This window comes from Dendronephthya gigantea, unplaced genomic scaffold (assembly GCF_004324835.1).
Source record: "Dendronephthya gigantea isolate DGI-Jeju-01 unplaced genomic scaffold, DenGig_1.0 000260F, whole genome shotgun sequence".
NCBI lineage: Eukaryota > Metazoa > Cnidaria > Anthozoa > Malacalcyonacea > Nephtheidae > Dendronephthya > Dendronephthya gigantea.
In genome coordinates, this window is record NW_021163270.1 from 88279 (window position 1) to 113631 (window position 25353).

General features: G+C 37.3%; 2 protein-coding genes and 2 long non-coding RNA genes across 6 annotated transcripts in view; all 4 read left to right on the forward strand.

The window, feature by feature from the left end:
- The window catches only part of LOC114541001 (coiled-coil domain-containing protein 87-like), a 65272-nt gene extending 55400 nt beyond the window's left edge, over positions 1-9872 (forward strand). Inside the window, exons 1-4 of one of the 3 annotated variants that reach the window (XM_028560996.1) lie at positions 7934-8156; positions 8811-8872; positions 9103-9183; positions 9465-9872. In XM_028560996.1, the coding sequence (XP_028416797.1) occupies positions 8012-8156; positions 8811-8872; positions 9103-9183; positions 9465-9617 (441 nt within the window). In that variant the 5' untranslated portion in view covers positions 7934-8011 and the 3' untranslated portion in view covers positions 9618-9872. Of the gene's footprint in view, positions 1-7933; positions 8157-8810; positions 8873-9102; positions 9184-9464 lie in introns of those variants that run through there. The other 2 variants (XM_028560994.1, XM_028560995.1) reach the window with 2 other exon arrangements.
- Positions 1963-5295, forward strand: LOC114541002. The gene is made up of 3 exons (XR_003689177.1): positions 1963-2262; positions 4486-4568; positions 5218-5295. It is a non-coding gene; the product is annotated as an uncharacterized LOC114541002 (long non-coding RNA).
- Positions 9873-10680: 808 nt separating the features above from the next.
- On the forward strand, positions 10681-11583 carry LOC114541021. Its single transcript, XM_028561012.1, has one exon. The coding sequence runs from the start codon at positions 10681-10683 to the stop codon at positions 11581-11583; it is 903 nt and encodes a 300-aa protein (XP_028416813.1).
- A 6732-nt stretch (positions 11584-18315) lies between these two features.
- Positions 18316-24271, forward strand: LOC114541008. Its single transcript, XR_003689180.1, has 3 exons — positions 18316-18450; positions 21063-21360; positions 22887-24271. It is a non-coding gene; the product is annotated as an uncharacterized LOC114541008 (long non-coding RNA).
- The last annotated feature ends 1082 nt before the right edge of the window (positions 24272-25353 follow it).

Below are 25353 nucleotides of genomic sequence, written 5' to 3' on the forward strand. Positions count from 1 at the left end.
GTAAAGTTTGATGTGAAGATTTAAAGATTTAATCCAGGATTAAGTCAGCCGACTTTTAAGCAACCGATCTCGTAGTATATTGAAGGAAGGCTAATGCAGTTTTTAATTAATATAAATAAGTATTTCATCTCAATGTATCAGAGATGTTTTAGAATGCTTCAAGCTTTGCGTTTATGGGTTAAACGGCAGAATTGTCAGTTTTTTAACTGCAATGTATCGTGATCTGATCTCCTTAGGACAAGTGCAAAACGTTGCGTGAATAATCAAGCAAAAAATACCAACTCTGTCGTTTTCCGTTGCCCAAAAACGCGAAGTTTAATTTTCTGCGCAGTTGATGTAATTAATCAGTAATACAAAAGAACGAAAATTATATAACAATTTCGTTCCCATTTCTGCGTGACTGGTTTATTTCCACGATGGTGCAATTCTAGTGTATAATGCACTTTTATGAATCAAGTTCAGAAAAAAGTCAAGCATTGCTCCTTGTCCTTGTGGAAGCATTGCTCCTTGTTCTTCAAGATTGCATAATGTTCATTGATACCTGTTGGCTGTGTTCTGTGGTTTGATATCTGCCTGGTGTCAGCGGATGTCGAGGTTTTATTTCAACTAATTTTGGGAATTAACTGGGACGCTGACCTTGTGTTGGAACAAATATTTTTGTACAAATTTCTGCATAAATAAATCGCTTTCACATTTTACATGATTGCTATTAGCTTGGGTCCAATTTTGTTGGTATTGAAAGGTTGTAAAAATCCTTACTTCTGAGAGGCATCATCAAAATCTGTAAAATATTGCTTCTAAAAGGCAAACAAAGATGTTGTGACAAAAGAATGAGTACAGTATAAACGAGCCTTACTAAAAACTACAAAGGAAATAAGGGTTAAGTGGCGAATTACTCTGGATTCAGCAGTTGTTATTCGCAAATAGTGTCCATGGTTTTTAGTCAATATTTTTATTTCATATGTAGTTGCGGGTATTCAGATCCTGTCGAGATGGCTATGCGCCCATTGGCATTGCAGGGGTGTTGGAGGGTGCCTTTTGAAAATGAGATGATTGGCAATGTGGCAGTGTTGAAGATTGATGATTGGTAACATTTGATAAGATTCTGTTATAGGAATTGTGGAATGTAGAATATTGTGGATTTTAAAATTATATTTATGAAATGCTGTGAATATGTGTTTGTTTTTTGGCAAAACCAGGGTGCAATATGGAGACTGTGAGATGCCTTGGCCAGAATGAATGCCGGTTATTCTGGTCAAGTCCCTTTTGTTGGTTTTCGTTGAAAACTGTAGTTTTCGCGCGTTGCACGGCTTACAAAGACATTTTCCCTTTGAACCTGAATTAATAAATCCAGAATTCGAGGACTTCTTTCCGCAAACACAGCAAGAAAATTTAGACCTCATGCTGACACAGCACGGGAAATTTCTTGGCTTGCGCTTCACAGAAAATCCCACCTCTTATACGGCTTGCCCTAATTCATGTCAACCAAATTCCTGTAACTCGACTATGGTGCCATTTGATAACCTGTATTCCACCATTACAAAATACCGAGTTAGACCTCATAGTCTTTATCCATAAGACATAAAAGTGGGAATAAAACAAGTCCCTCGAGCCGGCGTTTTCGTCCCGTCGCACGCGTATTTTCGAGACATTTCTTTCGACGCGATCGAAACATCAACAAAAACCCCAAATCCTTCGATATTTCGAGGTACGAAAGACGGACTACTTTTCTTTTTGTATAAATAAATTTCAAACCAAAACATTGTCCGATTTTTCTACAATCCGGATATGAAAATACTATGTTTTGTGTTTTTTACTTCCTTTCACGCTTTGCCCGCGCTTGGAACAGAAGCCTGAAACTAATGTAAAAATCAACCAATCAGACAAATGTTGCCTTGTTTGGGGGAGGAGGCGCTTGCCTTCTATCACATTATTCACATATATACACGGTAGTCGGTATGTATGTACTACGTACAATTTTTGGATTTTTGGGAATTTAAGCAGCCAGTGAAATGATTTAACTCATTTAAGCATATTTCAATCGGGGAACCATTCGTGGAACAAGATTGAGCATATATTTCTGAAAGGGAAATATCAAAAGATAATGTCTTTTGGATTGTCTATGGTTAGAGTCAGACAGAAAATACGTGCTGAGAGATATTGCAACTCGAAGGAAAGCCTTCGGATTTCGCGATGAGAAAGCTAGCTGGAGGGAAAATAATCAGGAGATGATGATGATGAACTTTATTTAACCACGCTAAGGTATTTTAATTTAAAACCAAACTTTGTAAAAAGTGTAATACACTATTATATGATCTATCTGAATCTTACATGTTTGAAATACATGAAATGTGGAACCAACCTTGACTACATTTCAGACGTTAATTTTAATCTTTTGGTATAACTACAGTAGATGCGAGTTAGAATGATGAAATAAAGGCAGTTATACATCAGGGACTGGTTTGAAAGGCGTTTATCTTATTAAAACGACAGATATAAAGTTCAAAATGGAAAACAAAATTATGTATTGGTCTACTCTATTGGATGCAGAGCATTCATAGTTATTCGCTCGCTGATATCTATTAACGAAGAATTTATCACCAATTTGATTTTGGATAAATTTTGTTCTAAGTAATACTTTTATTTGAAGTCATTCGTTTTGTTTTAAGAATGAAATTGGTAAGACTGTGCAACCTTCTTTGCGACGTTGTTGCCACCAGATCTACGAGAGGGCAAACACGGATGAAACATTTTTCTAGACTAGTATTCGAAGTATAAATATTAAAGCCCAACATAGTGCTTTCAGTAAAGCCATAAGAGACAATTAGACCATTTGAGAATAAAAAGAATATATTTGGTAGTAACGTTTCGTCTTAACTTAAGACATCTTCAGACTAAATGATAAATTACAAGATAATTTGAATATATGTAGACTAGTAATATATTTACAAGGTATCAATTTACAAAAGGTGATAACAAGGACAACGTAAGGACAAGCGGTACATGAGAGGACAAGGGACAGCACGTCACGACACGATGACAATACGAAGTAAGGACTAAAATAAATTGAGAGGGATAGAGTTGCCTTGAACATTAAGAGAAGGCTTAAGTTTGGTGATGAGAAGACTCTCATGTATCATTAGCTCATAAGAGTCAGATGAGGAAGAGAGGATTCTAAATTCGTCAAAGCTAGCCGGGTGTCCGCAAGCCTTTAAGTGCGAATGTATACTGGACATAACAGGGCTTGAGGTCTGTTTACCAGTGATGGGTGATATTCCCAAGTGCTCTGATATTCTGGTGTGTAAATGACGCGTGGTTTGACCCACGTACGACGCGGAACAGCATCGACACTTAAATAAATAAACTACACCAGATCTCAGGTACTTAGGGACTTTATCTTTGAACGGAAAAAGTGAAGAAAGCCTTCTAGTGGAACGGAAGACAAATCTAACATCCAAATGCGGAAAAGCGGCGCTACAAAGACGGTTGATTTGAGTGCGAATCTGAATGGAGTGTAACCCAGTAAAAGGGAGACAAAAATAGATGATTTTCTTAGGTGCTGTTAGCATAGGCGGTTTAGGAACGAATAGATCTCTAGACTAGATCTGAAATGACGCAGATTAGCTATATACAGATAAGAAACTTCTGTGTTTCTATATAGCTAATCTGTGATGAGAAACCACGTGATCGGTTCCTTGTTTTGGACTTTTGGTCACATTTGTTCCAATTCTGAATTTCGCGAGTACTTTCAATTTTCTAAAACGGCTTACAATTATATAAACAATGTGAAAAGCAATCTTTAAAAAATCAACAGACTATCTAAACCATATACTTATCCCAAAATTCAAAACAGTCGCCGCGACGAGGTTCTGCGCTCAGAATAAAACGCGGTTTCATCACATACCGGCTAGGTTTCATTATGCAATTTACAGTTGCCATGTAGTTTGATGTAACACCGCCTTTAGGAAAAAGGTACCCTAAAAATGGAGACGTATTCGTTGTACATAAAATTTTCTCCGTATAGCGAATAAGTGCAGTATAAAATGCTGGATTTAATGCGTATCTGAAATTTCCTGTGGCAAAACTTCAGCGCTTATAATTATTTAATTCAGAGTTTAAAAGGGCAAAGGAAAGCTGTCAAAGCTTGTGTTTTAGGGTTAGGGTTGAGTTGCCAATTCTAATACAATACCTGATACTTTTAGACTACAATTCATTGTCCTCTTTGTATATAGACCACATCAACAGTACAGTGAAAAAAAACCTTATAGTTTATTCACATTTTACCCAATCGACCTATTCTTGTGTCAAATACCTACCTATGTTTCATGCTCAGTGGGGTTAAAAACAAGGTTCAAAAAACATGTGAATATAATAATTATTTGACTCTGGCATGCTAAAATAAAGTAATATGGAAATCAGGTCATTCTATAAAAAAGAATGGTTAGGCTGGTATGTTTAATAATTGTGTATTGTTTTAATTTATAGCTCGTGTCTTCAGTTTGCAAGATGCCTTGGCTTTTATTCTGATTGTGCCATAGCTGACATTTGTTCTTTTCAAGCTGTTTGAGGTATGTGTTGCTTAAACTGCCTTGTTTCCCAATAAGAGAAACAGTATGTTGTCGAGCTTGAAAGTGTTTTAAAAAAAGTGTTTTAGTCAATAAAATTAATGATATGGCTGTCAGCAATAGTGGTATTAAAACTGGATTTTTCTGTACTTCGTGCATATCATTTTGTGAAAATAACTTGTCTAGTGCATATGCTTTCTTAGTTGTCAAGAGAAAGTATGGAAATCTGTAGTTAGGTTAATCAAATTTAATGTTTACACTAAATTTGAAAATAAATAAATGAACTTAGGGTGTTTGTGAGAATAAGAAAGATCTGCATTTGCCCACAATTGGGAATTGTAGGTCAATTAGGCAGTACAAAATATTAATATGCACCCTCCCCAATTATTGCATCTGGTTTCCCACCTCAAGGCAAACAAAAAGGCAGCTACCATCAGTGGTGGATCTAGGGGTGTGCAGAATAAATTACACAGCTTAATTTTAAATTCAAAACACCTTAATAACAACACTGTTGGTTATAGATTTGAAAAGAATATTTTTACATTCAAATCTGCCAATGCAATTCCGGTTTTAAGCTGTAGTAATTTATTCTGCACACCCCTAGTTCTGCCACTGGCTACCACATTCAAAATTACTTTATATAATTACTTAGATCAAAAGGTCAAGACAAATAATTTTGTCACCAATAACATGTGATTAAGCAATATGATCTGATCCAAACACACAGGGATCTTGCGAGAAAAGTGTGCAAAACACAAGCCAAGGTTGAGTGATTTTGCAGACATATAATGTGGAGCAATATTTGTTACAACTACACAATGATGATAGAATTCTGTTGTGTTTTAAACAATTCTGAGTAATTTTCATGCCTTGCGATGTTTGGGCACCTTTTGCAGTCAAAGATTTACACAATGCATACATTATCCATTATTACAAGTACACCATTAAATTTTTATCATTACATTATTAATTATTTATTCTATTACATTATTGCATAGTGCATTATAAAAATAAATCATAAAAAACTGTCCAGATTTTAAAAAAAAATTCTAATTACATTGAATGTTTCTAAATAACTAGAGTTTCCTCTGTTTATGAACTAGTCTAGGACTTATTTTTTATTTCTAATTAAACTCATATTTTCAATATATATGTCAGACATAACTAAAACTGAAACTAAGAAAATGTACTATGTTCATTCTTCTTTTAATTATTAATAACTTGTTTTTAGGCGTTTTTCAATGTTGTCTGTCATTTCTAATGTTTTGGTGGACATGTTTCTTGTGTTGGTCGCTGGTCTCTTGGTATGTTGACACCATCTAGTGCCTCGGGTATACCTGGAACCAGAAGGAAAGGTATAATTATATTAAGTCATGTCAGATTTGTTGATGGGGGGGGGGGGGTTCTGGTGGAAGGCATGGCCCTCCTTGTTCTCTTATGCCAGTCTGAAAGTAGGGCTAAGCTCCTTAATAATTTAATGACAGGTATGAGTTCCTTTGGCATAATAGTTGTTGATATATCCAGTGTTAAACCATGTTTTCTTCAAGTTTTGTTTTGAAAGTTGTTACGAGTGGCAAAATCTGACTTCCTGCTTTTAATAGATTTGAAATCTTTTGTCCCAGTATTGGCTGGTATAAGGCCTAAGTGACACTTTTATCATAAAATGTTGAATTTTGCTAGTCTCACGTAATAGAATCATAGACGCGTTCTGTATTTTTTGTCAGATAAATTGCGTATCAATTGCCAATCGCGTTATTTTGAATGAGACGAAAACTGCTACAGAAAAACAAAATAATTAGTTCTAAAGGAATAGATTTACCTGGGAATAAGTTGGCTCGTTTCGGATCACGATGTACTTGTTCACGATCAGGCATCATATAAAATATTGATGGTAGCCTCTAAAACACACACCAACAAAAAATACGGGTTCTACTAAACACTACCCGTCGGATAAGACTGCCCGAGAAAATAAATGCTGCCCTGGACTTCCAGTTAATAAATCCAACGTTTCGTACTTTTCGTATCACCCCTCGGAAAATTTAGTCGAATTTTAAATTATTTTAAATATTTTTAATAACCCCTCGGAAAATTTATATTTCGGTTAAGCCCTCCGAATTTTCGTCAATATTTACTCTCTACCCCTCAGAAATTCTAAAATTTTCACCCCCTCGGAAAATCTCGTCAACGGGGGGTGTGGATATTAAATGGAATGGCCCCGATAAGAAGACTGCCCGGGAAAATAAATGCTGCCTGGACTTCCAGTTAATAAATCATAAAATATTAATTATGCTAGGGTTAGTAATAATGTTTATTCGTTTTACGAAGGCAAGGAAACTATAAAATAGCAATTATTGATTCAGTTTATTCTATGAAGTTGAGTATGAATTATAGTATAGCTTAGTGGTATGGACTAAACTGTATTGACTTCCACTTTTTCCGGTCTTGGCTTCCACTTTAATTATTATCTATGCTTTGAACTAGCAGGACAGGATCAACCTTTGGCAGGCTTGTGACATTTTTTCAATGCGGGCAGGTAAATGCACAAATGACAAAAATACGCAATTCTTACTGTAATGAGGGAGCTGCGTGGATTAAGTGTTCACTGTTTAGGGCATAGAATAATTGCTGTTTATACTTTCGACGCTTTCTGTGGCAATTTCTCGCCTTCGTAAAACGAATAAACATTATTCCAACCCTGGCATTAACAGTTTTTAACGATTTATTAACCGGAAGTGCCGGGCAACATTTATTTTCCCGGGCAGTCAACTCAGGCAGTGTTGAGTAGGACCGAAAAATACTGGTGAGTCGTGGTAAACCAAAATGGCGGACACTGATGTCTGAAACTAATGCTATTAATTATGCATAAATTAGTAAATAAATTAGGTCAATGACTCATCTTTTCCAAGCCTGGTTTCCATATAGCACCGACATGTCGCCGACTCGAGTCTGCGCGACTTCCAAGCATATGGAAACACGTCGTCGGCGACATCTGCGACTAATAGGGAGTTTACGATCTAGCTCGATGATGCTAGTCAATTATTTTTGCAAGAAATTAGCTACCGGAAATTGACAAACATTCAATTGGGCTATAAGATGTTTCATATAAACTGTCAAAACGTTACCGCTATGTCATGAAAATGCCTCATTTGAAGGCGTCGTAAGAATGACAACGCTGTCATGGGACCACAAATTATGCATACCATGATGCATACCTATTGTTTCTCGCGTGTGGAGTTTCTTTGTTTGCAAGCGCGTCGTCGAGCTGGCTGCGTCGTGAATCGTCGTGAAACTCCGTAATTTGTAGTCGCCGACTCGAGTCGGGACGGGTTCGACTTTTTTAATGGGTGGGGACTACTCACTGACTTGCCGCAGTGAATTTTCGATATGGAAACACCAATCTAATATCCATCATAATTTAGTTTTTAACTATTTCCATTATCTTTTGTATGGTATTTAAAATTCACTCCATCCAACAGGTGTTACAGCACTGGGAGACAGCCGTCAAGTTGATTCTGGCCAGAGAAGCTTTGATAACGAAATTAGAAGATTTCGAGAGACTGTCTTCGGACCCAAACCATTTCTTCGAGAGAGGCACGTTTATAAATCAGTGTCCAGTTGTATAGCAGTCAGTTAACTCTAGACTTTAGTTTAAAAGTGGACCAATGACAGTGATATTTGGAATTGTGTACCATTTCACTGCGAAACCAATAGTTAAAATGTATTTCAAAGGTTTATACCAACAGTCATATAGTGCAGTTAGTAAATATACATTTGTTTTAGTCAGTCGTAACGCCTAATTTCCATTCAGTCGTTAGCTGTCGTTACATGTCTTTCCGTGTCTTTGGAATAATCGTGAAAGACCGATAACGACTGAGAGAAACAGAAAACGACAGTATCGCTCGGATAGAACAAATCTCAACGACATAAAAAGACAGGAAACGACATGATTCTTCCCATAATTCGTTATCGGTCTTTCACGACTATTCCAAAGACACGGAAAGACATGTAACGACAGCTAACGACTGAATGGAAACTAGGCATAAAAAGAGTTATGTGATATTGTGATACGCCAGAGTTACCTTCAGCTAAGAAATAGGCTGAGGCATTATCATGCGTGTATCTAAATATAATAGATGTCACACACGTTATAAGGTTGTATATTTGAGCACTTTTATTCCAACGTTCACACGTTACAACTTACGCTGTTATGTGAATTAATACAATGTAATCCTCTTATATCCCTAGGAAGCCCTGGTTCGGCCAGTTCTCGGATCAAAGAGGCGAAAACCAGAAAGCAATTACATCATGTAAGTTGGAACATCTCTTGTTTTACTTATTTAGCTAATATTTTTGTGTAAATGTAGATACTCGTTAGCGAAAAGTAATTTGTATAAGAAAACTCGAATTTGTAAGAAAACTCCAGTGTCTCTGAAACATCAAAAAAATCTAAGAAATTTATTATTTGAAAATAATGCAAAATGTTTCAATCATGTTATTATTGGGTTATTCAAAAGAAACTCTTTCTTTTTCTCGGCAGAAATTGGACAAGATTGAAGTTCGAATTAAGAAAATCGTTGTTACGATTCATGAGACGTTTTCCGATGTTGTCACGTTCCAGGTAAGAGAAATAATGCGACTGGAAGAACTTCGTTCGACCTGTTTCACTAACAGCCAGGGGCGGGTTGCGTCAAGTTTGCGTCAAGTTCTAGCTTAAACGGTGGATAAATCAAAAAATACAACCGGCTCCAGTACTGTATGCCTCAGTTAGAAACTCTTAAATGTTCTCAATCGTGGTAACCCCACCTATGGCTGGGTTGCGCGTGAACCTTTCCCCACACCCCTCCAGGAAATAGTTGGTGGTTCTGAATTCATTCCATTGCTTATTTTCCTCCCTCGTAGGGTCGTCCATACCTTGAGAAAATGTCCAGTGATCGTACAGAGATGTTGTATTGGCTTCAACAAGAACGGCGAGAGACCGCTCTGGATATGGCGAAGAGAACTGTGGAACTTAGGATGTTGGAGATACCTACGACTGTAAATAACGTTGTGTGATTGTGTCATTGCTTTAAAATATTGTAAATGCTCTGGACCAGACGGTGTAAAAAATTCAAACGAACATCTCCACACTAAAGCAAAAATAACTATGTGTTTATATGGGTAATAGATAGGGGTGCGTCAAACTGAGTGTGCACTTTCGATTTACTCCGAAATTTCCATAGAATTACTATTGTAATTCAGTTAAAAATATACGTGATTAGTCTCTATATATAGAGGCTGTCGTGTTTTTGATCTATTTCATCAAGAAAATTATGGTGATTACATGTGATTGATTGTATTTTTCTTTGACCTGGACCATGTTGTATGGTAGTGTGATAACATCTTTTCGTTTTTAGCAAGCAACTAGTGAGAATTTCCTAGCATTGGCTACTCAAAATGCTTGTTTGCAAGAACTTCAGCAGGGAAAGTTTGCTAAGGCCTGCTATGTGTATATCTGCCAGATAAGTCTGTTCTTATTCAATTATTTAAAATATGAACAAACAGCAACAAACTAGACAATCTTAACTTGTTAACGGAAAAGTTAGACTGATAAGATTCATACATTCAATCTCCATGAGCATATATAGGGCAGGCTGCCCCAGCACCCTTGAATTTACTTGTTGTGTTAGTTACTCGGAAAGTGATTAATTTGGAGCTAAAAAAAACATCTGTTTGGAGTTTCTTGCTCAAATAACTGCAGGAAAGCACTTATATTTATCTACTCAATGAGCAACATATACATTTGTTAAAACTTTTTAAAAACAAAACAAAACCAGGGCGAATTTTCAACTCCGTCGCTGGCGCCGGAGTAATAATAAAACGCATTCTGTTGGATTACTAACGCGGTAATATTCACATTGACGTTTATAGTAGCTAAAATGATGTAATGTATATATATATATAGGCACGGACAGTAATAGCTAAATATAGACTTGATATTGATTAGGGGATTGATTGACATTAATTGAGGGAGATCTAGTTATGTAAAGGATATGGAAAGATACCTAGAAAAAGCGTAAGAAACAAGCAATATTACATTGGCGACGAAGACTAAAACAAGTGATTAAAACATATTATAATGGCGACATATCTCACGCCTATGCCACCGTTTGACCCTGATGCTGACGCGGGAGGAAATATAGCGGCTAAATGGCGTACTTGGTTGGCAGATTTCAAAACATTTCTAACGGCGAGCAACATTACAAACAAGACACGCCAACGAGCATTACTTTTATACCAAGCAGGACCGCGAGTACGGGAAATCTTTCGACACTTTCCAGACCCTGGTAACGACGACGACTTCGATAAAGCGACGGAACTTCTCACCGAATACTTCGAGCCTCAAAAAAATCGATTATACGAAGTCTACAAATTTCGACAAGCAAAACAGAGCGACACGGAAACGATAGATCAATACCACACGCGTCTACGAACACTGTCAAAAAACTGTGAGTTTTCAGATGTAGAGTTCGAAATTATGGTACAAATTGTTATTGGAGGAAAGTCAAGTCGCGTGCGTAAACAAGCGTTGCGAGACCCCAAGTATGTTTTAAAAGATCTTTTGCTCGCAGCCAGGCGGGAAGAAATAAGCAAGACGCATGCAGCTGACATTGAAGGACATTTAGACAGCTGCAATATTCAAGCAGTTAAAACGCCAACCGCGAAAGAAACAAAACACAAGACATCCAATAAGACATGTTTTTACTGTGGTGGCAGCTACCCTCACACCAACAAACCGTGCCCTGCCAAAAACAAGACATGTGCCAATTGTGGTAAATTAAACCATTTTGCTAGCCAGTGCCGCAGTAGCAACACGAGAGAAAATAGACAAACTGGTAAACCACGCGAAGACCTACGACCAGTTAACACAGACCTCCAGGACAACACTAGCAGCGACAGTAGTGGTCCAGAATATTGTTACGCGGTCAACAACAAACAAAACACCCGCAAGCGTCAATTGCTCTCAATGGACAAAGAGTAAAAATGACCATTGATACGGGGTCAAGCATAAATGTAATCGATAAACACACGTTCCAACAACTGCGAGATATCCGACTTCAGCCAACATCCGTGAAAGCATATCCCTTCAATTCCACAACACCTGTGAAGATGGAAGGAAAATTCCGCGTTTTAGCAGAGTCGAAACACAAATTCACGGTAGCTACCATATTTGTTACTTCTGACGACGGCGGTTGTTTACTTAGTTCTGAAACTGCACAAGAACTTGGACTCGTAAGTCTCCATTTAAATCAGATAAACAAGGAAACAGAACGTTCAAAAATCACACCAACAACGAGCGATAAAAACCTCGCACGCATCCTAGATAAACATGGCCCTGTGTTCTGTGGACTTGGGAAACTAAAGAACAAACAAATCGAATTAGTTATCGATGAAACCGTTTCACCAGTTGCACAACCGCAGCGCCGAGCACCGTTCCATTTACGCGGAAAAATTGAAGATGAAATACGCAGATTAGAACAGGATGACATCATTGAGAGAATACCCGAAGGAATTTCAACGGAGTGGGTTTCCCCAGTCGTCGTCGTCCCAAAGCGTGACGATAAGATTCGATTGTGGCGTAGATATGCGAGTAGCAAATACAGCTATTCAGAGAACTAGACATCCCATACCCACTCTAGAAGCTGTCTCTATTGAGCTTAACGGAGCTCGGTTTTTCTCAAAACTTGACCTAACTCAAGCCTACCATCAACTGGAGCTGAACCCAGCATCTCGGGGAATAACAACTTTCTCCACTCATCTCGGTTTATATCGCTATAAAAGATTAAACTACGGCACAAATGCTGCAGCGGAACTCTTCCAACACACCCTACAGGAGACATTACAAGGAATTCAAGGAGCTAAAAACATCGCAGATGACATCATCGTGTTTGGAAATACTCGACAGGAACATGACCAAGCATTAGAAGAAGTACTTACACGTCTGCAAGAGAGTAACCTGACTCTCAATCTACAAAAGTGCAAATTCCTCAAAAAGAATCTTGAATTCTTTGGACTGGTATTCACAGAAAAAGGTGTTAGCCCAGACCCCAAGAAAGTGGACGCTTTCGCCAATACAAAACCACCAACAACAGTCGGTGAAGTGAGAAGTCTATTAGGAATGGCTAACTACAGCGCTAAGTTCATCAAAAACTACGCGACCATTACAGAGCCACTCAGAAAGTTGACCCAAAAAAACGCTCGTTTTACATGGACGACAATACACCAGAAAGCATATGAAGACCTAAAGAGTGCTCTGACTAACAGTCCAGTTATGAGCCATTTCGATACATCCAAAGAAACCTCAGTCCTGGTGGATGCAAGTCCCGTTGGTTTATCTGCCATATTGACGCAAAAGGATCCAAAAACAAACGAAGACAACACTATCGCTTATGCCAGCCGAGCATTATCCCCAGTAGAACAACGGTACTCACAAACCGAGAGGGAAGCTCTCGCGATCGTGTGGGGCATTGAACATTTTCACCTTTACCTGTTCGGTGCACCTTTCAACCTAATTACTGATCACAAGCCATTACAGTTGATCTACAACAATCCTCGGTCCAAACCTCCAGCTAGAATAGAACGTTGGTTTCTAAGACTTCAGCAATACCATTTCAATGTTATCTACAAACCAGGCAGTGTTAACCCAGCAGATTTCCTGTCACGACATCCGCAATCGAAGATACCAAAACACAACTTGCTGAAGAATACATAAACTTCATCTCGACTAATGCCGCGCAAACCACAATTCCAATACAAGTTATCAAGGAACATACGGAAAAGGATCCCAGTCTCAATGCAGTAAGAGAAGCAGTTGAGTCTGGTAACTGGGGCAGCAGTCATGTAAAACCATTCATAAACGTCAAAGATGAAATAACAGTGGACCATACAAATGGTGTAATCCTCCGAGGAACACGTATTATAATACCATCAACTCTACAAGCGAAGATAGTAAAACTTGCCCACAGCGGTCATCAAGGACTTGTCAAAACAAAAGCCTTGTTACGTCAGTATGCCTGGTTCCCTAACATTGATAAAGCTGTAAAAGAAGAGATCGATACCTGCTTTCCGTGCCAAATTAATGGTCCAACCGATCCACCCCAGCCTTTACTAACTCCAGAAACGCCGGACGGTCCTTGGCAAACTGTACATGCAGATTTCTACGGCCCGCTTCCCACCGGACAGTATATCATAGTGTTAATTGATAAATATCAAGATACCCGGAGGCTGAAATCATCACAAGTACATCTGCTAAAGCACTTATACCAAAAACCGATGCTATCTTCGCGCGACATGGAATTCCACTGAAAATAAAGACGGATAACGGTCCTCCTTTCAATAGTAAAGAATTCAAAGATTATTTAACAAAGATTGGCGTAGAACATGAGACATCAACACCTGAATGGCCACAAGGTAACTCAGAAGCAGAAGCTTTTATGAAACCTTTGCAAAAGCAATCAAGACCGCTCGTTCAGAACATCGTAACTGGGTCCAAGAACTTTCGAGGTTCCTGTTAAGCTATCGCACCACACCCCATTGTTCTACCAACATACCGCCCGCTCAGCTTCTCTTTAATCGGCCTGTCAGAGGAGTCTACCCATGTTGAACCCAAAAGCTAAAGTACTAAACAGACATAAAGAAGCCAAATCGAATGACTCCAATGCCAAAGACAAAGGGAGAGAATACGCAAACAAACGAAGGAGAGTGGCGCCGTCAGAGATACAAGTGGGAGACACAGTCATTCTTAGACAGAAAAAGAAAAACAAATTTACAACCAAGTTCGAACCAACTCCTTACACGGTGCTTGAACGTAAAGGAGTGACAATAGTAGCTGAAAACCAAAGACATAAGGTGACAAGAAATGTATCGTTCTTTAAGAAGATACCAGACGCCGCAAAGGAATCCGAAGATGAAGATGATTGGAACGCACCGACAGGAAATGCACTCATCGAACGAGCAGCGGATGAACCAACGCCAGAACCAGTGGTGAGAAGGTCAACAAGGCAGCGTAGACAGAGAGAACTTTTTGGAAATGCAATAAACCCAAACTTGATAATTCATTAAACAAAGGGAGAGATGTAATGTATATATATATATAGGCACGGACAGTAATAGCTAAATATAGACTTGATATTGATTAGGGGATTGATTGACATTAATTGAGGGAGATCTAGTTATGTAAAGGATATGGAAAGATACCTAGAAAAAGCGTAAGAAACAAGCAATATTACAAATTAAACAGAGCATCTTAGTCCTATTTCAACTCTCTAACTCCAGTTATTAAACGTGCCAAACATCTTTGGACTTTGGTCTATAATTGTAAACGAACTAACACGGCTGTTTGTCGCGTTTAATAACCGCTGATTACCGCAGGAGAAACGCAAGTGACAGATAAGGCTATATACACCATATATGGCAGGGGCTCTCTCGTGTAATTGGGGTCTTTTTATGAAGGGTCAGCACTGCCAAGTATAGTAGGAAGACCAGCCTCGTTCCCAGGCGCTTTAAATAAGATAAATATAGGAACACTACAGGATTTTACATAGATCAGTGGCTAAGCTGAGCGAGTGCGCAAGGAGTTTTGGAGAGGACGCGGGAAAGAAAGCTCCATTTCTCCGTCGCGTCCTCCCCAAAATTCATTGCGTTCTCGCTCTGCTTAGCCACTGATTGTCAACCGTGGAACCGCCCCTTTTCAGTCCCAGCGCAATTAGCCAATCCACGAACAGTTAATATTATAATAACAAAACTGCAATAACTAATAACTGGGATATTATTTTCCTGCTGTATGTTTATTTATGATTCGAAGTCTGGTTTTTCGATATATTAGTATAATTACTCCGGCGTCAGCGACGGAGTTGAAAATTCGCCTCGGTTTTGTTTTGTTTTTTTTGTTTTTTATTATTTTTCGTCGTCGCAAGTCTGAAATGGCGCGAACCATTCCAGTATTTGAAATGTGTATGTAACCGTATTTATCTACGTCCCAGTCTTATCTCCCAAGAGTTGTGGTGTACAGCTTTGGCTAATTCTCCGATGCGCGATTCGATTTCGCTCGCATGATACGGCAATTCCTCCAAGAGGAACAAATACCGTAATTATTCGAATAAACGCCGCGGCGTTTATTAAATTTTTAGCAATTAAGCAATTTAGCGTTTATTCGAGGGCGGCGTTTATTCAAGGGAGGCGTTTATTGCAAACTCGTAACAACTCTGAATTTATTGTGTAATTTAAACGTCAATTTAACCAATACAATCAATCCCCAAAAAAACTAAGTATAAAAGTTATGTGTCTTTTCTAACTATGATTAGATTTCAAAAGAAACACCAAAGAACGTTTAAACCAGGACAAGAGGTAGAAGAGCCAGCGCGGAAAATGTAAATGCCACTGTCGTTGTTTGTGTATGAGGCGACAGAATAGATGTCGTGTTTATCAGGGGCGGCGGAACAGGGGGGGCTAGGGGGGCTTTAGCCCCCCCAGAAGTAAAAGTGGGGCTTAGCCCCCCCAAAAAATTCATGAAGAATGCCAGAATGGGAGATTAAATATACAAATTATGTTACCACGAAGTCGTAAAATTAATGCTCGCCGGCATATTAAATTCTAATAAGATATCCTATATTGTGATACGGATCAAGTGAATGTAAATTGACTTTCTTTGATCTTTCTTAGTTGTCTTTAACAGCAGAATATTCGTGGTTGTATATTGTTATTATTTTCGGACCGCCATTTTGTTTGGAAATTATTTTGAGAATTTGAGATGTGCCGTTTCAGTTCAGTTGTGTTTGCCCATGAAAAACTACGATGAAAGCGGCAAGTAAAACTCGGAGATGGCCATTTCCGAAGATCTAGAGCATTGAAATTCCAAAAAGTTTTCGCTCGGCGCCAACCATGGTGGTGCCTCGGAGACTAGCCCCCCCCAAAATATTTTATGTTCGCCGCCCCTGGTGTTTATATATTTTCGGAAAATTTGTACATCATATATTATTTATATATTTATAAATACGCAGTGTGTGAGTGTATCAGTAATTCTTTTTCCCCAGTGAATTTGCCTGGCATTGAAAATAGTGTATGAGAATCCTAAGCCTCAATAGTTGATAGAAATAAATTCTCAATGTAAATAGGTATATGCGCTAGCCGCGATTGTATATTAAAATATATTGCGGTAGAAACTTGGCGAATGGCGACGTCTGAAACGTTTCCATCGAAAGGCGAAACCATTTCGCCTATTTGAATAATTTGATCTCCTATACAGTAATACAGCGTGAAGATAAAACAACAAGAACGCTACTGCGCTCTTTATATTTATATTTGCCAACATTTTCTTGCACGTAAAGTAACTATAGTAGGTAGAACGGTATCATAACTATTAGGTAGAACCAGTGGTAGAACGGTTAAAACATGCTTCCCAAGGAGTAAAGCTTTAACGCTATCTTTTGCTCGCGTTTAAGAATCAGTTCGCGTTTCGACTTTCGAAAATTATTTAGTTTTTGAAGAGCCGAGCGAACGCAATCGTCAATAAATTCCGCCAAGACCAGACGCCTGCCGCCTGTGTCCTGACTCTCTCTCCTCCGCAGAGGCTGTTAGATACCAGAATTATTAAAAATAATACATGTGCAGGCGTATTACCTGGAAATGTATACCCCGCGCGCCTACCTAAAGCCCGCGCGCCTACACAATTCCAGGTAATACGCCTGCACATGTATTATTCCAGGTAATACGCCTGCACATGTATTATTCTCTCTTAGCCTCTGCGGAGGAGAGAGGTCCTGACTCCTGTCTACAAATTTAAACGTTACAAATTAACAATATTTACTCTTGATTGACAGCGGATTAGAGTCGCAGCCAATCATCAGTGGAGGGCGTTTCTAAAATACATAGCCAAATACATAGTTAATTAAGTTTCACCTGTTAATCAAATTTCACCTGTGACCTTTTTTGCGACGGCATTGATGCTTTGAGCAGCGCTTCCACTTTGAAGGAAATTTCCTTTTAAAATAATTTTTTTGTAAGATGAAGCAAATTTGAAGGAAATAAATTTTAAAGGAAATTTACCAAAATTAGTAATATTTAGATCTTTTTGAAAAAAAAAGCGTAAAATAAGCCTAAATCTGACTAAATAGACCTTGCGCATAACACTTATTAACCGAAAAATAATTAACAAATAGAATAAATGCCATTATTTACTTGAAATACTTCGTTTAATACCTATTTTGTATAAATCATAGTAATTGTGTAAAATAAATTATAATAATTACATCTAAAACATTCAAAGTAGCCATCTTTTCCCTTCACGCTTTTATATGCACGTAATTTATATAAATTTAAATGCAAGTTTTGATTGTTCATTCATTTAAGGTCAATTGAGGCCAAAACTATGACTTTTGAAGCTACGGGCCTATTTTGAATAATGCAATTCTGTTTATAGTTTTAGCTCTGTCAGTTTACTGTACGAAGTATAGTTGTATTCAGACTTTAGAGCAATGATAAAATTGAACATTACGATGATCCTATTTTGAGAAAAGGTTTTTTTACAGCATATTCAACATAATTTCTTTTAATTGCTTGAAGGAAATGTGAAGGAAATTTTGCAATTTTTTAAAGGAATTTTTAGTGAAAATAAGGAGAAAAAAGGATTTTCTGATTTCCCAAAGTGGAAGCAGACCGTGAGTTCGTGAACAAGGCTGTTGGTGAATTGGGTCACGGTTCACCGAAGGACCCTTTATGTGTTGACGGAAGACGGACAGATTACAGATTTTCCTTCTTGCCTTCGGTACGGCCAAGTAAAACCAAGGTACGCAGCAAAAATCTACACAAATGGCGTATATATGACTGGCGAGTTATAGGAGACATAGGCCAGGTATTGTTAGAATGTAACGTAATTCTAGTTGTTAGAAATATCGGGTGAATTGTATACAGTCGTGACTATGACTATCATGATGTTCAAGTATTACTTACCAGTCCTTACTTATCAGTTCAAGTAACTTACTTACACGCTACAATATTTATTTGTTTGCGGGTTAGTTTATTTTAAAATATTTTCTTATATGTATAATATTTAACATGATTTTATAAATCCCAATCTGTACGGCAGTAATTCAAGCTATATTTGATCTTTATATATATATTAGCACAAAGACAAGACGTTTTAAAACGCCTCGTTTTCGAATTGTCCCCTGGAAGACGAGGACATCACATGGAATTCAGTCCTGACTAAGAATATAAGATGTCTCTCTTCGGAATCTGTTTATTTTGTATTAACTGAACCTATAACGCCACCTACCCAAATCTAAAAAGTGACGTATTGCTAAAACATATTTAACATATATAGCTTTTAAAAATACTTTACTCTGTCTCTGATTAGTTGGCGAGCGCGGACCTGTGATCAATAATAGGGATCTAAGGTAGACACAGACCGGATTGGACGCAATGCGGCAACGCGACGCGAATTTTCAGTTTTCAGAAGCATATAAATTAATTTCTGGAGCAAAATTTGCGATCCAGAGCACCAGAGTTAGTCAAATAGTTCCATCAGTAGGGGGCCAAATTTTCGGGAATCATTGGAATGTTAATGATATGCGATATTAGCGCGTTATATTACAAACGGACACAGCTCGGACAGACGAATTTTCAACGTTTTTAATTTTTCAATAAAACATTTTGACTCCTCTAGCGTCCTAGCCTCCTCCGCAGGCATCTCTTATATATTTATATAGGCATTTATATTTGGCTTGGGTTAGTATAAATGCCTAATATAAATATATAAGAGATGCCTGCGGAGGAGGCTAATCTTTAAGTAATCTACAAGAATATTATGATAGTTTAAAATTTATTTGCTTTTGGAAAATGAAAAATCGCGCCGCTAGTTTATCTGTTTAAATTCGCCAAGTGTCTCCATAGGCAGCCCAATGGTGAATGGTTTTATTTGAAATAAAAGTGCACTAAAACATTGAAAATTAGAACAAAGCTATCCGTATTTTGATTAAACTGAAACAAGTATCATTTATTCAAGCTAACTAAAATCCTGACATCCTGTGTATATTACACAACAGGCGACTCGCGTACCTGACAGTGTTCAGGCAATGTAGGCATTATATAGTATATATATATATCCTATATATATATATATATATATATATTATTATATATATATATTATATATATATATATATATATACTATATAATGCCTACATTGCCTGAACACTGTCAGGTACGCGAGTCGCCTGTTGTGTAATATACACAGGATGTCAGGATTTTAGTTAGCATGAATAAATGATACATGTTTCAGTTTAATCAAAATACGGATAGCTTTGTTCTAATTTTCAATGTTTTAGTGCACTTTTATTTCAGGGCTGCCTATGGTGTCTCTTGTGATTTTGGTGCTATTGTAATATGACACGTGTAATATTTCAATATCAGAATATGAAAATAATCTATACAATTTTTGCGTCCAACGAAGGAGAACGCTTCCTAATTTTAATAAAATGTAAAAGTAAAACTGTGGGTTTATTAACTTTATTTACTGAAACATGCTGCTGTAATGCATGATGGGATACTCTATAGTTTTCGAGAAGCTTGCATAACAAAGCAGTTTATACCTAAGGCCAAATAGGGAAAATCAAAAAATCATTCTGGTGGCAGGGACAAAACGGGGGGGGGGTGTGTTATTCCTCAACACCATTTTAGAATTATTTTAGGGTGGTATTAAATGAGGATTGCACTGGATATACTCTTTACTGTTACATGTTCAATTTATCTAGATAAAACTAACATCAGCAGTTAACTTATTATAATAATAATAGAATGTAAAAACGTTTAGTTGTTAGGTTTCAGGAGAGTAATGTGTAATTTTATACTATTATAAATTTATTTTGGCCCAAATATGTCGCTAATGAAATCATAGGCAGTCCAGACAATGCTTTCATTCTTGTGGCAACTCTCGTTCCTGTGGCGTCTATTATTATAGACTGAGTAGACACGCGTACATGCGCGAGCACCACAAGAACGAAAATGTGTCTGGGCTGCCTATGATGAAATTAGAATTCACTACATACTCAATACATACTTGGACTATCATTGTCCTAATATCACAAGATTCAAATTAAGCCTGGAAAGGCAGTTCAGAAATTTATAATTGCATAAACATGTGGTCTAATAATATTTAAAAGAATCAACCTTTTCACTTAACTTTCATTTCATTCATGAGTCTACTGGTCTTTTCCATTCATTCCCTATTCTATTTTATTGCTTTCAATTGTTTGCAACTTTTTGTCATTACTTATGACAGAGTCTTCACTCTTATATTACTTATATATCCTATTATTATGTCACAAGTTTAGAATTAGCATAAGAGAGACATTATACACTATTTTTCTTACAAAAGTCATACAAAAGTGAAGGTTTTACCTAAGAAAATATACTTAAAAATAATGACTTTATTTGTTCATATCAAATTGTTTTCATCATTCTAGAAGTAATGGATGTCATTCATCATCCCTGAGGTTTGTGTCTCTTTGGTTGGTTTTCGAACTGTTTCTGATTGGACACCATTCAATGTCTCTGGTATACTAGAAACTACATTGAGAGGAATGATTGAATATTTTAATTGGTGTACCGGAGTGAGGAATTGTCACTTATCCTTAATTGTCAAAATTTCCTGCAAGTTTGGAAGGAAGTGGCTATAATTGTATGTTAGTTTACCTTCTAACAAACTGTTTGGATTGAGAGCATGGCCCAATGTTTCTGGTATACTAGGAACTACAGTGAGAGGTATGATTGATAATTTTTTTGTGTACTAAAGTGGGTCTTGTCACTTATTCTTGTAAGAATTTCATGCTGGTTTGAAAGGAAGTGTCTATAAAAAAGTTTACCTTCTAACAAACTGTTGGGGTTGAGAGCATAATCCAATATTTCTGGGATGCCAGAAACTACAGTAGGAACTAGAGTGAGACATGATTGGTGAATCATTTCATTTATGTACTTTATCATTTTATATATTTTATTATACCTTTCAAAATTTAATGCCATTTAGACGTTTTGCCTAAAGGCTAGGAGTTTTGCTGTAAAATAAGGGGCAGGGGGTGGAAGGGTCCAAGCCACACACATCATCCCGAGGGCAGGGGGCCGAAGGGTCCAAGCCACACACATCTCCCCCACCTACTTTTACCTCCTAAAGTTCTGGCATGGAATTGATATTAACTTGTGGTGCCCACACTTGATAGTTCTGCAAAGGCGTATTTTTCTTGAGCCGTGAAATATAAGTTATGTAACGAAAACCGTTATAGCGGAACCGAATAAGTTACAGTAATCAATTATTAAACCAACCGGAAGTGGAGACGTTCTTTATTATTTGACATTTTGAATACTTGATATTTGACATATTGAATATATTTTTGCCTCTAGTGACTATAAAAGTATATTAGTTTACCTTCTGACACACCGTTCAAGTTAGGAACCGCAGCCGCAGCCGATGGATCAGGCATTACACATGCAAAACGACTAAATACAACGATTAAATCCGACGCAGATTCCTTCGTGATAAATAAATTGCGCACGGGATGTTTTAGTATCCCTGGACTTTTTATAGGATCGTGCAACCAATGAATTCACGTAATGTGTATTTCCCACGATGTTTAGTATACCTTTAGAGGAATATATTAACCTTCAGAATAGAATATACGATGTTGTCTATAGATTTATAACATGACTGTGACGTCAATGACGTCACAGTCGAACTGGGCAAACCCAGGTAAAATCATAAATGAAATCATATGAATAAGCTTGTATGCATCTATGAAAGGAAGGTATTCGCAAGCTAGTGCTAGTAAGCTGTTCCTAATGGGCAAGGGTATGATGACGGAAATATCTTTATGAATGATTAGAATTATCCACTACCAGAATCAACCTTGATGCGTGCAAATCTTAATTTGTTGAAACGCTATGTGACTCAAGTCGTTTTTCACTGTGATGCAGTGCGTGCCATTTATACCATAAATGAATGTAAACTAAAGTTCTAACCACCAATTTGGGGGCTTTTTGAGGCCCCTGCCTTTGTTTTCAGTATAGTGTATATCCAGTGTATAATAAGATCAGTTTTTAATGAATTGAGAAGTTTTCGACCAGCGCGGTCGTTAGTACGTGACATCGTGAATTCGACTCCTGGCCAATCCAATTTTGGCTGTATTATTCTTACAAACTATGGAGCTAAGCCCCGCATGACAATATACTACAGTCTTCTTTCGACCCAGAATTCTTCAGTCCCATCCTCTTATTTTCAGATTTTTCCTCTCTCGTAGGGTCGTCCATACCTTGAGAAAATATCCAGTCAACAGAGATACAAGAACGGCGAGAGACCGCTCTGGATATGGCGAAGAAAACTGTGGAACTTAGGATGTTGGAGATACCTACGACAGTAAATAACGTTGTGTGAATGTGTCATTGTCTTTAATTTATTGTAAAGCCAGTCGTTTGTCTGAGCGCAAACTAACTTCTGGCGTTAATTATCCCTATTTCGTCTATCCAATCGTTGAGAATGGTTTAGTGCTACACGTCGAATTACAGGGCAAAATATAATCCTCAATTTCAAAAAGAGCCATGCACCAATGACATTTCTCATGGCAAGTTTTATATGCTCTTGGATGCAGCAAAATATTGACAAGTTTTAAATGCTAAAGGGGCTGATTCAAAAGCTGTTCATGATAGAATTACTCGTATTTACAGCCGACCTGGAAAAACATACTGTCGTACCTACGACAGAATATTACCAGGACAAGACACTTGTATCATTGTGTATGTCAAGAAACGAACCTATACTCTTCCAATTCTGTTTTTCGCTTTCAAATACAAGTGTTTAGTCGACAGCGTTTAAAATAAAACGTCGCTATGATAACTGCAGTAAAGCTTTGTCATGGAGGCACCTTGAATGGCTTTAATGGTGATATGATTTTTATAATATCATGGTTGCAAGATCTCGCATTTTAAGTTGATTGAATACTACTAGCATTAAATTATGCTCTGTAGGCAAACCTTGCAGGATTTGGAAAAATCATTACTTTTTCTGAGAAAGATTTTGATGAAGCCTTCGGTAGGATTTTGAATCAAGAAATTATTATATCGACTACATATTTTGATGAATTAGAAATCATTGCGTTATTTCCGGTAAATATTAAACAAAACTTTACAGATGAGAGTCATGAGACGTGATCTACTTTGTGTTAAGTTTTTCGATTTTTGTAGTATTACTGTTTTGTATTCTCAAGCGATACTATGTAGTCGATACCTATTGAAGTCATTCGGTTCTCTCCATTTCCTTAAACAGGGTTATTTATTATTAACTTTACTATCACATGCATGATAAGTATTTGTTACGTGAGAAATGTAATGTTTGTTGTTCCAGGTGATCTGGAATGGCGGTTGAGGACTGGGACTGGGGGTAGTTGTGATGAAAATCCATTTCTCGGTTGAAACAACTTGAAATATATTTTATTACGGTTTCAAATTTATGTCAGAGCTATAGTTCGTATTACTTAACATGCATAATCACAAAATTTCTTCAAGTCAGTTCATATTTAATTTATAAAGAATAACATAAGATATAAACCATTTAATATTGCAGAATGAATTAGTATTTTGACAGACAACCCTTCCGAGCGCTGATTTACTAAAAAATGAGTGCGAGATTGCCTGGTATATGACGATTTTGATTAAGTTTCCCGTTTTTCTCTTTCTGTTTAAGAGGCTGTTAACATGAGCCAGGTTACCCGAGATTCAACGAAGCGTGAGATAATTTTGAGGTATTGAAATGAGCAGATAACATGATCCTTGTAGTCGTATAATCACCACAACAATAGCATGTGCTTGTTTGGTGTCATAAAGACTTGTTTCAATACCTCAAAGTCCTCTCACGCTTCGTAAAGTGATCGGTATAGACCTGTCCCAAACCCGTCATTTCTTGTTTCGTCTTATGGCATGATGTTTTCATCAAGTCATCCAAACAATTAAACAAAATCACCCAAGACGTCCTGCTGTTAACTGTGATCTCAGAATGTTGCGAAAAATCAAGTCCGGTACTAAACATGTATATATGCATGGTATTTTAACATCTCTTGCATTGATTTGTTGATTTACAATTGTAAACTACTCGCATATGAAGCACAAAATTCATTCGTGTGTGTGTTCCCGTGTGTATAACTTGCAGATATTGCATTTAGCTGTGTATATTTTGTTATGATTAAGCAGCTAATGATAGCTGGTTATAGAATAATCTAGGTAATAGTATACAGGAATTGGAAAAATTTTGATCGAGTTCAACTCACACACAAGCGACGTTGTGGCGGTTGTGACAATATACACAAATTTTCTAAACACTATCCAGATTCTTCTTATTAAGTCAATCAGCGTGTTGATCAAATTTTGGTTACATAATTTAGGAATGAGAATGAATTTATCTCAGTTCAGTACAAAAATTCTCAAAAATGTCTTCAGTTTTGCATTGTAGTTAATTGCATTGTTATTATACTTAGTGGTGGCTCGTTCAATCATTGTAGTAAATTATGTTCTGTCATATCCCAGCATGCCCCAGCGTATATATGAATTGAAACTTGTGATTGCATCCAAACGCAATAAAATCTGCAATAATTTGTAGTGATTATATCTTATATAATCATACCGAGGGGTAGCTTTTCAAGTCTCCTTGAATGTTGTGAATAACATTTTACCTAGCTCAGTATTCAACAACTATTTTACCACCCCACCCATTGAAGA

What these genes read in the sequence shown, in the direction of transcription:
- LOC114541021 (XM_028561012.1), top strand. Translation starts at nt 10,681, where the DNA reads ATGGCGACATATCTCACGCCTATGCCACCGTTTGACCCTGATGCTGAC.